This window comes from Pollachius pollachius (genome assembly GCF_949987615.1).
Source record: "Pollachius pollachius genome assembly, chromosome: 13".
Taxonomy (NCBI): Eukaryota; Metazoa; Chordata; class Actinopteri; order Gadiformes; family Gadidae; genus Pollachius; species Pollachius pollachius.
In genome coordinates this window covers 815,802-832,866 of record NC_136946.1, presented here as the reverse complement: position 1 = coordinate 832,866, position 17,065 = coordinate 815,802, and the positions used below count along the sequence as shown (strand labels likewise).

At 43.6% G+C, this 17,065-nt stretch overlaps 1 protein-coding gene and 1 pseudogene across 7 annotated transcripts in view; both read right to left on the bottom strand.

Annotated features, from left to right (window-relative positions):
- Positions 1-6,108, bottom strand: part of LOC307084948 (uncharacterized protein) — a 140,591-nt gene extending 134,483 nt beyond the window's left edge. For 5 of the 6 annotated variants that reach the window (XM_079749488.1, XM_079749499.1, XM_079749498.1 and 2 more), the window contains exon 1: positions 4,080-6,108. In XM_079749488.1, coding sequence (XP_079605614.1) covers positions 4,080-4,169 — 90 coding nt within the window. In that variant the 5' untranslated portion in view covers positions 4,170-6,108. The remainder of the gene's footprint in view (positions 1-4,079) is intronic. The other variant, XM_079749492.1, reaches the window with a different exon arrangement.
- On the bottom strand, positions 1,669-15,763 carry LOC307084950 (NACHT, LRR and PYD domains-containing protein 3-like; annotated as a pseudogene). The gene is made up of 12 exons (XR_013812816.1): positions 15,491-15,763; positions 14,026-14,107; positions 13,652-13,748; positions 13,342-13,458; positions 13,026-13,126; positions 10,249-12,074; positions 9,698-9,871; positions 8,718-8,891; positions 7,325-7,498; positions 6,343-6,516; positions 6,121-6,167; positions 1,669-3,268 (listed from the first exon to the last, which is right to left on the bottom strand). The product of XR_013812816.1 is annotated as an NACHT, LRR and PYD domains-containing protein 3-like (transcript).
- Positions 15,764-17,065: the final 1,302 nt, after the last annotated feature.

The window sequence follows — 17,065 nt, the reverse complement described above, 5'->3', positions numbered from 1 at the left end:
CCATCTCCATTAAATCTGATAAATGAATGTCAATACAAATTCAGGCCTTTTGTGATAATCCAACATTTAAATAATGATTAAGATAATTAACTAATCCAGCTTTTTAATACAAGTTATATAAATTATTTGACTGTCATTAGTCAAGAGTGATTGTCCTCTTACTTTAACAAGTTTTAATGTATAGTCTCTAAAATGTTACTTTCAGGTAGAATTATTATTTAAATTTGAAATGAGAGTTAAACCACCACAATCCCCGATTTCCTTCACACATTATCAGTGATTTATATTCAACATACAAGTCAACACAGTTGTGCTTTGCTACACATTTCTACTCACATCGGGTCCAGATGAGATGTTCCTCTTTTCTTCAAAAAGTCTTTAACCTGTGAAACAAATACGTCACAACAGAGCTCTACAGAACATTACACAAAAGTTATGGTTTCTGGGAACACAACAACATACCGCGTTTGGGAGACGCTACACTGCCAAACAGTAGAGGACACCAACGTACTGTCCGGTTCCCTCTGAAGTGAAACGCACCAGATGCAACCAATTAACGAATTAAGAAAACCACTGGCGCAAGCTGCGGCAGGTGAGCTAATTAGTAAAACTCAACACAGGTTCGGCGCCCTCTGGTCACCTTGGTAACAGTGAGAGTCTATTTCAGCTCTGTGTTTGATCTTAAATGACCTCCCTCATTTTAATTAAAGGGATTAGTCTGATTTGACTGATTTAGATTCATACTTCAAAACGAAGAAAGTCTTCATTCAATTCACCTTACTGTGTGTGTGTGTGTGTGTGTGTGTGTGTGTGTGTGTGTGTGTGTGTGTGTGTGTGTGTGTGTGTGTGTGTGTGTGTGTGTGTGTGTGTTACTACTGTTTGATGTCAAGTTGGTGAAAAGGAAGTCACGTGTGATCTTGCGTCCGTGTGTGTAGTGAGCGGACGTGGACAGCAGAGGGCGATGTTTCCACACGAGAACATCTGCTCTGCGCGCTCTGCGAGATATCGTCTCCATTGCAACCGTAACTTGGCAGCATCCTGAACGGCCCTTTGAGGAGTGAGAAGGAAGCTTTCATCAAAGAGACCAGAGAGACTCATTCACTGGTTACACTGGAGTCATCGCCCACCACCACACACGTTAACACACACACACACACACACACACACACACACACACACACACAGTTCTGGGAAGTCTAATTCAGTCACTGTGGTGAAAGGATGAATTAGGTTGTACAAAAGTACCTTGAAGGAACCTTTCATTATGTGTTCATTTAGTGGGGTTGGGTTGGTGTTGGGTCTTTCTCTTTACGCCTGCTTGTTGTGGTGTGTGTTGAGCACCAAAGGCTCTTCAACCATTCAAACACCTCCTCCACACACATACACACACCGAACACACACACACACACACACACACACACACACACACCGGACACACAGGAGACGGCGGGGGGGAGAAGGGGGGAACAGGGGAGGAGAAAGAGAGACAGAGAGCGCGTCCACACAGAGACACTGAGGCACCCCCCCAACCAACCAAAACCCAGGGAGGACATTTGTTGTTTCATTTATAAGTTCTGATTAATATATTATTATTATTATTATTAAGGCACTTACGGAAGAATTATTTACTATTAAAACGAGAAATCATCGACTGAACACAGGAGAACATTCAGTTGGATCCACTGAGTTGTTTATTGCAATTATGCTTCATTAACAAATACAACAGAAAAATAGTCCCTTACATGTACACAATAAACAGGAGGACTAAAACAATAGAAGCTGCAGACTTTACAAATCATCAACATGTGTGCACATATCTTTAATAACTGAACATGTTTTGCGGCCGATTGGTTCCCATCAGAACACAAAAAATCAAGATTCGGTTTAAAGTAATTTACAACATGCAACATTATCCCATATACCTCTTGGTTATTATTAATAAAATATAAAATCTGCTTTAAATCAGGTCGTGAATCAGGATTACGACAAAAATGATGATATAAGAGCCCTTAAGACCAAAACTGGTGAAGTCTGAAAATATAAAAACATTCACCATCAATAGGTATTTTATATACATTTAAAAAAATAAATGTGCTTATCTAACTATGGAGGTTCTTACAAGTCTTTTCATGGTTTACCATACTATACTTTCCAGAAGAGAGAGAGAGAGAGGGGGGGAAAGAAAAAGAGAGAGAGAGAGACTATAACTGCCACAGACACTAAGTCATCAGTCCTCTCAGTGTGTGTGTGTGTGTGTGTGTGTGTGTGTGTCTGTGCGTGTGTGTGTGTGTCTGTGCATGTGTATTTGTGTGTGTGTGTGTGTGTGTGTGTGTGTGTGTGCATGTGTATTTGTGTGTGTGTGTGTGTGTGTGTGCATGTGTATTTGTGTGTGCATGTGTATTTGTGTGTGTGTGTGTGTGTGTGTGTGTGTGTGTGTGTGTGTGTGTGAGTGTGTATGTTGTGGCAACCCGGCCCCGAAACACCTGCGAGGGAGGGCGATCAGACGCAGGTGAGCGATATATAAAGGGAAGCGGAGACTGGCTAATGAGACGTGTGGGTCCAGTGTAGGGCCGAGGACCGGACCGAGATACAGGGCACGACGAAACCGGGTTACCACCATGTGTGTGTTTGTATGTGTGTGTGTGTGTGTTTGTATGTGTGTGTGTGTGTGTGTTTGTGTGCGGTCCTCCTCCCCCGCGCCCGTTTTTTTTTTTCTACAACCGACACAGAGACGCTGAGGCCCCCCGCCCCCATACCCTAAACCCCGGGAGGAGGTCCTCCTGGGTGAAGGAGGACCAGAAGGTGTGGAGGTGTGTCAGTGTGTCTGAGGACCCTCTTCCACCTGGGGACACTCTGTAGAAGGACAGAGAGCCAGCAGGCCGGTCCAGATACACTCCTACTCTGGTGGAGCCAGCGGGGGGGAGACGGAGGGCTGTTCTCCTACCGTTGTACCAGGCAGAGTAACGATCATCAGAACAATCTAGACCCCAGGACTTGTTGTTCCCTCCAAGCCTGCTGTCACCACCCCCTCCTCTCCTTGTGATTCCTCTGTATGTCACTCCTATACCAACATCTCCTTTCCTCTCTACCTCCCAGTAACAGCGGCCAGTCAGAGCCTCTCTACCCAACACCTGGGACCAGGTGTCAAATCTCTCTGGGTGATCCGGATACGACTGGTCCTCTCCAGCCCGCGTCACCTTCCTGTTGTCCTCAGACAGAGAGAGGTATCTGTAGGCCGTGTTGGGGTCCAGGGTGAGTTCACAGGCATCTGAGGGAGAACCAGACATGATGAGCTGCTGAACCGCTCTTCATCCTCATCATCATCATCACTAGTACTGTTCTCCTGCGCTATTCTTCTTTTTATTCTCTTTCAGACTCTTTTTGTGATCGCTCTCTCTTCTTCAAACATTAACAGAAATACAAAAAGAATATCATATGATAGGTACTATATTGGAATCATGTGCTGTATATTTTCTAAGCAATTGGCCACATTGTGTTTAAGATAATTAAAGTTAAAGTTGATTGGAAATCCCATGTGTGTGTGAGTGGCTGTCTCAATCAAAACATTGAAACAAGGACAAATGTATAAAGTGCATTTACTCCCTCAGTATTTACTTTACATTAACATATCATATATGAAAATGTTCGGTATGATGAGCTTATTACACCCATCGAATATCTAAAAAATATTTGTAATATCTTTCAAGATATTCCACTTTTGGGTTTCCCAATACACATACATGTCACTCAACCTCCAAAGGGACACCTGTGTAAAGAACAGACTGAAGGAGCTAAGCTCACATACAGGCTGGAGATGGACTGATGAACCATAGAACTGGTTCATTTATTATATACATGTACTCAGACATACACCTGCTCACCTACACATACACATCACTGGGGGCACTTGGCTAGGATTCATATCTATATCATCATACACACACAGACAGGCTGGAAATTAACTGTCAAAACTTGTATGTATATTATGCATGTATGTATGTATGTATGTATGTATGTATGTATGTATGTATGTATGTATGTATGTATGTATGTATGTATGTATGTATGTACGTACGTACGTACAGTGGGGCAAAAAAGTATTTAGTCAGCCACCAATTGTGCAAGTTCTCCCACTTAAAAAGACGAGAGAGGCCTGTAATTTTCATCATAGGTAAACCTCAGCTATGAGAGACAAAATGAAAAAAAAAATCCAGAAAATCACATAGTCTGATTTTTTACGAATTTATTTGCAAATTATGGTGGAAAATAAGTATTTGGTCACCTACAAACCAGCAAGATTTCTGGCTGTCACAGACCTGTAACTTCTTCTTTAAGAGGCTCCTCTGTCCTCCACTTGTTACCTGTATTTATGGAACCTGTTTGAACTCCTTATCAGTATAAAAGACACCTGTCCACAACCTCAAACAGTCACACTCCAAACTCCACTATGACCAAGACCAAAGAGCTGTCAAAGGACACCAGAAACACAATTGTAGACCTGCACCAGGCTGGGAAGTCTGAATCTGCAATAGGTAAGCAGCTTGGTGTGAAGAAATCAACTGTGGGAGCAATTATTAGGAAATGGAATACATACAAGACCACTGATAATCTCCCTCGATCTGGGGCTCCACGCAAGATCTCACCCTGTGGGGTCAAAATGATCACAAGAACGGTGAACAAAAATCCCAGAACGACACGGGGGGACCTAGTGAATGACCTCCAGAGAGCTGGGACCAAAGTAACAAAGGTTACCATCACTAACACACTACGCTGCCAGGGACTCAAATCCTGCAGTGCCAGACGTGTCCCCCTGCTAAAGCCAGTGCATGTCCGGGCCCGTTTGAAGTTTGCTAGAGAGCATTTGGATGATCCAGAACAGGATTGGGAGAATGTCATATGGTCAGATGAAACCAAAATAGAACTTTTTGGTAAAAACTCAACTCGTCGTGTTTGGAGGAGAAAGAATGCTGAGTTGCATCCAAAGAACACCATACCTACAGTGAAGCATGGGGGTGGAAACATCATGCTTTGGGGTTGTTTTTCTGCCAAGGGACCAGGATGTCTGATCCGTATGACGGAAAGAATGAATGGGGCCATGTATCGTGAGATTTTGAGTGAAAACCTCCTTCCATCAGCAAGGGCACTGAAGATGAAACGTGGCTGGGTCTTTCAGCATGACAATGACCCCAAACACACCGCCCGGGCAACGAAGGAGTGGCTTCGTAAGAAGCATTTCAAGGTCCTGGAGTGGCCTAGCCAGTCTCCAGATCTCAACCCCATAGAAAATCTTTGGAGGGAGTTGAAAGTCCGTGTGGCCCAAAAACATCACTGCTCTAAAGGAGATCTGCATGGAGGAATGGGCCAAAATACCAGCAGCAGTGTGTGAAAACCTTGTAAAGACTTACAGAAAACGTTTGACCTCTGTCATTGCCAACAAAGGGCATGTAACAAAGTATTGAGATGACCTTTTGTTATTGACCAAATACTTATTTTCCACCATAATTTGCAAATAAATTCTTTAAAAATCAAACAATGTGATTTTCTAGATTTTTTTTTTTCATTTTGTCTCTCATAGCTGAGGTATACCTATGATGAAAATTACAGGCCTCTCTCATCTTTTTAAGTGGGAGAACTTGCACAATTGGCGGCTGACTAAATACTTTTTTGCCCCACTGTATGCATGCATGTATGTATGTATGTATGTATGTATGTATGTATGTATGCATGCATGTATGCATGTATGCATGTATGTATGTATGTATGCATGCATGTATGCATGTATGTATGTATGTATGTATGTATGTATGTATGTATGTATGTATAAATGTACATATAAACAGGGTGCGATTTGTGAAAAAACCAGAGGGGGGGATAATTTTGAGAAACATTTTAAAATGTTTCAAAATGAAGACGGACCCTGTGTATTTTGGTTGTTAATTATTATGATGTAATGGTGAAAATACTTTGGGTGTGGGGGATAACTTTATCCCCACCGAGGATAAAAATAATTCAGCAGAGGGTAGGACGTGTAAACCAGAGGGGGGGATAATCCCCACCATCCCCACCGGCAAATCGCACCCTGCATATAAATATATATACATAAACGAAACAGACACTTACACTTCTTTAGAGCTGGTTTCAGCCTCCACTCTCCACCGTGCTCCACACTGGGGGGAAACAAAGTGAGAGCAGCATGTTGAAACATTCACCTTCATCATCTGCCGTCTCATCACGTTCTACACAACATGAGTGACAGCTGCCTCTTCAAACCACTTCATCTAGCAGCGGCTTGAATCCTCGTAGGAGACTTTGTCCCTGAGTGGTGAGCTGTCCTCTCCATACCTGAGAGTGTCCAGTCTCCAGCGTGGATCCTCCAGTCCAGCAGAGAGCAGCGCAGCTCCAGAGTCTCCTGGGTGATTGTAGCTCAGGTCCAGCTCTCTCAGATGGGAGGGGTTGGAGCTCAGAGCTGAGGCCAGAGAAGCACAGCCTTCCTGTGTGACCAGGCAGCCAGACAAGCTACACACACACACACACACACACACACACACACACACACACACACACACACACACACACACACACACACACACACACTTTACTATATTTATTCTGGTTGAGAGCAGTTCATACTAAAGTAACCACATTTATAAAGTGTATTCATTCCATTTGAAGGACAAGGAGAACAGGAAGAGGAAGTGGGGAGATGACATCATCACAGACATCAGAACTTCCTTCACTTGGATGTGAAACAGGATCATAAACAAATGCTCCTTTCTCAATAGCTACAACTCAATGAGATATTGTTTGGTTAGAGTCAGGAGAAGTCCGCTGTGTTTGGTACGCTGAGACCGTTTCTTCACAGGTTCTAACATTGTGTAGAACCAGGGAGAGTTTTGTCAGCAGGCAAAAGAGCAACAGAAATGCATCGGACATGAGCAGCACTACACCAAACTAATGTGAAGTTAATAAAGTCCTTCTTTAATGTTCAATATGATTCACTTTCCCACGGCCAGTGATGTTCTATGGTGAGGTGTACATTATATTCAGATCACAGCACAGCTAAAGCCTCATCCCCATGTCTACGCTAATGACAACTCCTCAGCTCACATCTGCTGACCAGAGTTACATAACATATAACAAACATAACATACTAGTAGTTAACAGGTCAACCCCTAACCCTCACATCAGCTGGCCAGAGCTACATAACATATAACATGCATACCGTTTTGTGTGTTCTTTTTCGGTAACGGTCCAACTAGTTGTGGACCATCAACTTACATATTAAACAACCCCAAGACCCCGTTTGTAGAGGCTGAAAACTGACCTGAGAGTTTCCAGTGTACAGTGTGGACTCCCCAGTCCAGCAGAGAGCAGCTTCACTCCTGAATCCTGCAGATCATTGGTACTCAGGTCCAGCTCTCTCAGACTAGAGGAGTTGGAGCTGAGAACTGAGGCCAGAGCTTCACAGCATCTCTCTGACAGATCACAGCCCTTCAGCCTTCACACAAAATAAAGAGAACAGGTTAGGAACTGTGATTAAAATAACTTACATCTCCAACTTATTACATAATGACGAAATTGTGGTTATTCAAATTGGGTGTAAAATGTATAACACTAAGATAGTTGTTTTGCAGTGTTTGAAAAGTCATTTTTTGTATATTAATATTACTTTTTGTTGCAGTATTATGTATATTATGCATTGTAATACATGTTATCAGTTAATCTAAAGCTATGTTTTGTATATATTTAGAAGTTTTATTCCATCATTATGCATAGTGTGTTGTGAGGAGAATAAACATCATAGCGATCAGGAAAACACTTTGCGAGCACGACAACTAAAGGTGCGGCCACACTGAACGCATTACGCACGTAGGATTAGGACTAACCTGCCGCTTCATCATTGTGTGTCACAAAAATGGTTCAACGCGCCTACGGAGCTAGATGAGCCCGCCCAAAACGTATTTTCCCCCGCAACTTTTCTTTTGCTCCACAAACATGGCAGAGATCACCACCATCGCTGTGCTGCATTTGTTGTGGGAGTTCAAGGAGACCAGGAAACCCAAACGCCGTCGTGTTTGGGTGCATGACATCCTCCGTAGGCACTCACAGCTGGGTGAGTTTCACCACCTCCTCCAGGAACTCCGCCTGGATGACGGCCGGTTCCAGCGGTATTTTCGGTTGCCTGGGGCCATGTTCGATAACCTGCTAGCCCGGGTTGGTGCCAGGATCTCCCGTCAGGACATCAACTACAGGCGCTCCATATCAGCTGCAGAGCGCCTGTCCTCCGTCTCTCTGCCAGTGACGTCGGGTCAAGCTCAACGCTGATTGGCTATCGCGGCTAAGCGTCACTCGTAGGTGCGTAAACAGTTCAAACTTTTGAACTCCGCACGTAGGTGCGTTGGACACGTAGGTGTGTTGGGCGCGTTATTTAGGTGCGTAAAACGCGTCTAACACTCCTAAAGCGCTACTTTAGCGCGTTCAACGCATCTACGCCCAAAAAACCAATGGTTCCCTATGCAAAAGTGCGGATTTTCTATGCCTTTAACGAGCATGAAGCGTTCAGTGTGGCCGTACCTTTAGACAGCATTTGTGCACTTGGGGGTGTCAGTTGCGTGCTGCTTCACTTTACGTGCGCTCTTTTACGGATGTAAATCTGTTCAATGTCTTCTGATATTGCACCTTGTGGTGTAACTGTTTGACCATTTGGTAAAAATGACCTGAGAGTTTCCAGTGTACAGTGTGGACTCCCCAGTCCAGCAGAGAGCAGCTTCACTCCTGAATCCTGCAGATCATTGGTACTCAGGTCCAGCTCTCTCAGACTAGAGGAGTTGGAGCTGAGAACTGAGGCCAGAGCTTCACAGCATCTCTCTGACAGATCACAGCCCTTCAGCCTTCACACAAAATAAAGAGGACAGGTTAGGAACTGTGATCAAAATAACTTACATCTTCAACTTATTACATAATGAAGAAATTGTGGTTATTCAATATTGGGTGTAAAATGTATAACTATATGAAAGTTGTTGTTAAGGGGCGGCAGTAGCTCAGGAGGTATAGCGGGTTGGCTGGTAACCTGAAGGTTGCCGGTTCAATCCCCAGCTCCTCCTAGCTGAGTGTTGAGGTGTGCTTGAGCAAGGCACCTGACCCTAACTGCTCCCGATGAGCTGGCTGTCGCCTTGCATGGTTGACTCCGCCGTGTGTGTGTGTGTGTGTGTGTGTGTGTGTGTGTGTGTGTGTGTGTGTGTGTGTGTGTGTGTGTGTGTGTGTGTGTGTGTGTGTGTGTGTGTGTGTGTGTGTGGCAATATTGTAAAGTGCTTTGGGTGGCCAATGGTTAGAAAAGTGCTACATAAATGCAGTGTTTGGAAATTATTTTGTCTATTAATATTACTTTTTGTTGCAGTATTATGTATATTATGTATTGTGTTGTAATACATGTTATTAGTTCATCTAAAGTGTTCTTTTGTGTATAATTAGAAGTTTTATTCCAATTTTATGTATGTTTTGTTTTGACGAGAATAAATGTCAAAGCGATCAGGAAAACACTTTGCGAGCACGAGAACTAAGACAGCATTTGTGCGCTTAGCGATGTCAGTTGCTTGCTGCTTCCTTTATGTGTGCACTTTTATGGATGTAAATCTGTTAAATGTCTTCTGATATTGCACCTTGTGGTCTAACTGTTTGACCATTGGGTAAAACGGACCTGAGAATTTCCAGTGTACAGTGTGGACTCCCCAGTCCAGCAGAGAGCAGCTTCACTCCTGAATCCTGCAGATCATTGGTACTCAGGTCCAGCTCTCTCAGACTAGAGGAGTTGGAGCTGAGAACTGAGGCCAGAGCTTCACAGCATCTCTCTGACAAATCACAGCCCTTCAGCCTTCACACAAAATAAAGAGAACAGGTTAGGAACTGTGATTAAAATAACATACATCTTTAAGTTATTCAATAATGAAGGAATGTTATTAGTTTAACAAAAAAAACTAAATTATTAGAAGTATAAATGAATGCTCCTTCTATATTCTATTGTTCTGAATATTCTCTTATGTGTACCGTAATACATTACACGTTAATAGGACACCTACAGAGATGTTTTGTATGTTATTATAACTAGTATGTTTATTCTGTTATGAGTAGAATACTAATACATGTTGTTATGAACCTACAGAGATCTTTTTCATATTATTTTAACCTAATATTGCAGTTTTATTTATATTGTGTAGTGTGTATTGTAATACATGTTATTAGTGAACCTACAGAGATGTTTTGGAGGCTTTGACCACTGGCAGCAGCCTGAGAAGACCATCTTCTGAAGCAGAGTATTTTTCCAGGTCAAACACGTCCAGCTCCTCTTCTGATGTCAGTAGGATGAAGACCAGAGCTGACCACTGAGCAGGGGAGAGAGATCTGGAGAGACTTCCTGATGTGAGGTACTGTTGGATATCCTTCACTAGAGAACAGTCGTTCAGCTCATTCAGACAGTGGAATAGATTGATGCTTCTCTCTGGAGATAGGTCTCCTTTTATCTTCTCCTTGATGTAAGACACTGTTCCCTTATTGGTCTGTGAGCTACTTCCTGTCAGTCGCAGCAGACCTGTTTTAATTTGAGTGGTCAGTGATCTTTTTTTCTGTCCCAGCAGACCTCGTAGGACAATCTGATTGGTCTCAAGAGAGAGGCCCAGGAGGAAGCGGAGGAACAAGTCCAGGTGTCCGTTCTCACTCTGTAAGGCCTTGTCCACAGCACTCTGGTAGAGGAGGAGTTTATCTTTCCTGGAGGTTGGTGGTTCTTCTGAGAGCAGATTGACACCAGTATCGATGAAGGACAAAAAGACATAAAGGGCAGCCAGAAACTCCTGGATGCTCAGATGGACAAAGCAGAACACCTTGTCCTGGTACAGCCAACACTCCTCTCTAAAGATCTGGGTGAACACTCCTGAGTACACTGAGGCTGCTCTGATATCGATGTCACACTCTGCCATATCTGCCTCATAGAAGATCAGGTTGCCTTTCTCCAGCTGGTTAAAAGCAAGTTTTCCCAGAGAAACAATGATCTCCCTGCTCTCTGAACTCCAGTCTGGATCTGTTTCAGCCCTCCCATGGTACTTCCTGTCCCCCTGTATGGACTGAACCCTCAGGAAGTGGCTGTACATCTGAGTCACGGTGTTGGGCATCTCTTCGATCTGGGATTCTTTGAAGATGTCCTCCAGAACTGAAGCAGTGATCCAACAGAAGACTGGGATGTGACACATGATGTGGAGGCTTCGTGATTTCTTGACGTGGGAGATGATTGTGCTGGCCAGCGTCTCCTCTCTGAATCTCTTCCTGAAGTACTCCTCCTTCTGTTGGTCGGTGAACCCCCTCACCTCTGTCACCATGTCAACACACTCAGCAGGGATCTGATTAGCTGCCGCAGGGCGTGTGGTTATCCAAATGCGAGCGGAGGGAAGCAGGTCGCCCCTGATGAGGTTTGTCAGCAGCATGTCCACCGAGGTGGACTTTATGACATCATTCCATATCGGGTTGTTCTGGAAGTCCAGAGGAAGTCGACACTCATCCAGACCATCCAAGATGAAGACAACTTGGAACCGGTGGAATCTGCAGATTCCTGCTTCTTTGGTCTCAATAAAGAGGTAATGAAGAAGTTCCACCAAGCTAAACTCTTTCCCTTTCAGTAAATTCAGCTCTCTGAAAGTGAGGAGAAATGTGAAGTGTATGTCCTGGTTGGATTTGCCTTCAGCCCAGTCCAGAGTGAACTTGTGTGTTAAGATGGTTTTACCAATGCCGGCCACTCCAGTTGTCATCATTGTTCTTATTGGTTGATCGTGTCCAGGTAAGGGTTTAAAGATGTCTTCACATCTGATTGGTGTTTCTTCCTTGGCTGGTTTCCTGGAAGCGGTTTCAAATCAGTCTGACCTCATGTTCCTTGTTGACCTCTCCACTGCCTCTCTCTGTGATGAAGAGCTCTGTGTAGAAGTCGTTCAGATCTGTTCGCTCTCCTGCTTTAGTGATTCCCTCAAACACACACCTGAACTTCTTCTTCAAATGAGACTTGATTTTATGTTGCCACTCGACAGCAGCAGATCCTAAATGAGAAAACAACAGATGACATTAGTTAGTCGATGGTGATCAGTGGAACCAGGTCAATATTTCCTGTTAAATTACCAACTTCATGATATTTAGTGGCTTCATTACTTGTCGTCGGAAAAGCTGGTTGTGAAGGACTGCATGTTACAGATTCAAAATGTTAAGGACTATTATTTGCACAGCAATATTATTGGTCTAATGATAGTAATAATGATAGTGAATCAGTGCAAAGTGATTTGCTATGCTGATTCAACAAGACAGGGTTTCATCACTTCCACTGAGTTGTTCTGCTGTTGGTCTGCAGTATAATGATTAATGTTATTTAACCTGATAGACCCACAATAACCCCACATATCTTGGTGAAACCATCTAACCTGATACCCCACAATAACCCTAAATATCTGGATCAAACCATTTAACCTGATACCCCCACAATAACCCTAAATATCTGGATCAAACCATTTAACCTGATACCCCCACAATAACCCAACATATCTGGATCAAACCATTTAACCTGATACCCCACAATAACCCTACATATCTGGATCAAAACATTTAACCTGATACCCCCACAATAACCCAACATATCTGGATCAAACCATTTAACTTGATACCCCACAATAACCCTACATATCTGGATCAAACCATTTAACCTGATACCTCACAATAACCCTACATATCTGGATCAAACCATTTAACCTGATACCCCCTCAATAACACAACATATCTGGATCAAACCATTTAACCTGATACCCCCACCATAACTCTATATATATGGCCGAAACCATTTACCTGATACCCATTACACCATTTAACCCCACACCATTTAACCCCAAAGAGGAAAGATACTGCTCCTTAAAAATATGAATTCTTCTCTTTTTTCAAGATAAGATCTCTTTTGCCCCTTCAAAATAATAGTCTCCTCTGTCATTAAAGTAAGAGTCTCTTACCGCCCCCCAGTGTGTCAGCCAGTTCCTCCTGGTTCATCTCCAGCTCTGTTTGATGCTGCTGTACAGACTGAGCACTGGTGACCTTTGACCACTCCTGGTGTCTGTGGAGAACACACACACACACCACACACACCACACACACCACACACACCAACACAGACACACTTTAATTCGTCCTGCTTTGGAAATATCAGTGCCAGTAAAGTCTGATAACAAGAGCCTGCTCTCTCCTGCTGGACTCTTCCAGAAAAACAAGAACCAGGATTTATGGATGTTTGATAGAAGCTGTACCTTCTATTATATGATGAATCCTCACCTCTTCTCAATAGACTGATTTCCATCTTTAAACCCAACAGGAAGTGCCATAGAGCAGTCACTCTTCATGGAGACACAGCTGGGTCCAGGGGAGTCTGCTCTCTGCTGCTGCTCTGGGCTTCAACACACACACACACACACACACACACACACACACACACACACACACACACACACACACACACACACACACACACACACACACACACACACACACACAGCTTTTACTCAGACTAATGATGGAGTCATGATGTATCACTGCTGAGCTCTGAGATGGACAACAGTCACAGACAGAGAGATCCTCTTCTTACCTCTTAGCTTTGCTCCGGCGGCCATGTTCCCCAGACAGAGTGGTCTTAGAGGTAGGACCCCCCTCCTCTCTCTCCTCATCCATAGTAGACTGGAGGCCTGGACACAAACACAACTCCATACTGTTTCTACTGCCACTTGGCGTTGGTTTACTCTCTGCTTTTATATGAGCTGTGTATTCCGCTCACAGGGGGCCGTTGTCTCTGTTAACTTTGGACAAGAGGCAGGGTCTCTCCTAGAGGCAGATTCATAGACCTTCTCAATCCCAGACGTTTCTAATATACTCTTTAATAACGTATCATCATTCAACACAGAAGGTCTCAAAAGGCTACAAAATGTGTCTGGTAAGATCAAGTTCACCATGCGGATATCATACCAACTGCTCCCTGTGCTGGTTAAACCGCTCTGAAGGCAGGACCATACATGGACTTCCTCATGTGGTGACATCACAACCAGATCTGTGAGGCAGGCCCACAGAGAACAAGACCCGGTAAGAGAAGACGTTTCAACACCTTCACAAAGCAAGATGGCCTTCTTCCTGTCTAAATAATGTTATCATAATACTGCACCACAAATATAACAGCAGTACATTCTGTCCTAAGTACCTTTAAAGTCACCCAAGGACACAAGAAGAAAAAGTCATTATTAACGTCAACCTTTGACTCCAGACTGGAAGGTTCAGGGTTCGATCCCCAAAGCCAACAGTCTAACATGTATCATTCTACAGAGCAGAAATCTTAAAAATGTTCAACCTACTGGTAAGATTCAAAGTTATTCATATTTATGATCTATCACAGATAAGAGTGGACTACAGTATCTTAATCTTCTTCCTACTGTGATAAAGTGAGCCAAGCCAAACCATCCGACTGATAACAAGGAAATGGTGAACCAACGAGTTGGACCAGTTCCCCTCCCAGTTCATACTCCTCCCAGACGGCTGATCCATGACCTCATTCAATGATGAATTGTAATCACTGTTTTAAATATGAAAAATGGACAGAGAGCTCTGAGCTCTGTCCACTCTGAGTACAGAATACTCAGAGAGAGTTCTCAGAGTTCACACACACGCACACACACACAAGAAAAAAAGTCACAAACGGTCTACTCTTCTGCAGTCTGTGATTCATTCAACTCCAGCGGAAGTAAAGTGGATAATTTTGCTAGGTCCGTTTTGAAACCTTCGAAAAGGTGCACTGCAGCACCACCTGCTGGTGAGAGGATGTCAGTGGGATTGGCTGAGCTGAAGAACACGAACCAGTCGCCACCAGTGACTTCTGCGTTGAGGCAGTCGCGGCAGTGTTAATTCACCTTGAAGGTCATGTCCCTCTCATACGAGTGATGCTCTCAGATATAGAGTAGGCCTTCACTACTGCAGAATGATGCAGGCCCACAGAGAACAAGACCCAGTACAAGATGACGTTTAAACACCTTCACTAACCAAGATGGCTATCTCCCTGTTAAAATAATGTAATAATAATAGCGCACTACACTAACAACTGTCCATTCTATCCTCAGTACCTTTGAAGGTACCACAGGACTTTTGATTAAGAACCAATACTGAATCTGACGAAACAGTCATTATTAACCTCAACCTGACGCTTGACTCAAGGCTGAAAGTTTCTGGGTTCGATCCCCAAAGCCCACAGTCTAACACGTAGCATTCTACAGAGCAGGAATTTTCAAAATTATTCAATAGTAATTTTGACAAATAGCAATACATCCATACATTGGCTAACATTTTTAACCATGTGGTTTTACAGGAAAGTAACTATCAACCTATTGATAAGACTCAAAGTTATTCATATTTATGATCTATCATGGATCAGAGTTGACTACAATACCTTAGTCGTCTTCCTGCTGTGATGAAGTGAGCCACAACAAACCGTCTGACTCATATCAAGGAAATGATGTCCAACCAGTTGGACCAGTACAAGATGACGTTTAAATGTCTCCACTAACCAAGATTCCTGTCCGAATAATGTAATCATAATACCAGACTGCAAATATAACAACAGTTCATTCTGTCCCAAGTACCTTTAAAGTCACCCAAGGCCGCAAGAAGGCACAAGAAGAAAAAATAATTCTTTACTTCAACCTGACAGCTGACTCCATAGCTGCATCTTATAGAGCAGGAATCTTAAAAATGATCAACCTACTGATAGGATTCAAAGTTATTCATATTTATGATCTATCACGGATAATAGTGGACTACAGTATCTTAGTCTTCTTCCTGATGGACCAGTTCCCCTCCCAGTTCAAACTCCTCCCAGACTAACCTTGAATAGGCGGCTGATCCATGACCTCACTCAGTGATAAATAATAATCAGCTTAATGAAGCATGGACAGCTCTGAGCTCTGTCCACTCTGAGTACAGAATACTCAGATGACTCAGCGTACACAGTACTCAGAGTACACAGAGTACTCAGAGTGAACACACACACAGACGCACACACGGACGCCACCGTGGGCGGTGAGGCTCTCGTACCTCTGGAATCTCCCGACACCATTACAGGTCTTACTTCACTGGACGCCATTTTATGTATTGGCAGTTTAGGTGTCATGACGCTGGTGACGGTGTTGTCTCTTCACCCTGCTCCACCTAGGGAACACAACACAACACAACAATGATCTCACTTTAGTACACAACACAATGATGATCTCACTTTAGTACACAACACAACGATGATCCCACTTTATTACACAAGACAACGATGATCTCACTTTAGTACACAACACAATGATGATCTCACTTTAGTACACAACACAATGATGATCTCACTTTAGTACACAATGCAACACAACGATGATCTCTCTTTATTACACAACACAATGATGATCTCACTTTAGTACACTCTTTTGACGTCAGGAGACAAGATGGAGGCCGGTGTTGTGGAAGTTTGTACAGTTGGTGTTGTGGTGCTCCTGGTCTCTGGCGGGAACCCAGGCTGCAGCTACCGGGGCTTTCAACAGCCAACGCTCAGTACACCATGTGACCCAAGCAGCCAATCAGGTCACCCAGCGCCAGTCCGCTGGCTTGTTATTGTTTAACCCTCATCGGCGCATGCGCCGTTGCCTGTCTTTCTTTGTTGTTTTCCTGCCTGTCTCCGCGCGCTTCCCGCTCCCCTTTTGTGGTCCCTCAGTAAAGTTATGTTCGACTACTATACTCTCGGTTGTGAGTCTTTCCTTACTACTGGCGTGGTGGCAGCGCAAATTCACCAAACCCAGCCTCACAATTGAAACGTCTCCAACTCCGACGAATAAGTCATCAACCGAGATGACTTATTCGTTCGTGCGTAATGGCGACTAACAACCGCGCACCTAAACAGTGGTGCTTATCCAAACAAGAGACTCTGAATTCTTTTAAAAACTGGAAGCAAAACTTACTTTACACACTTTCTTTGGACCCATTGTTTGCT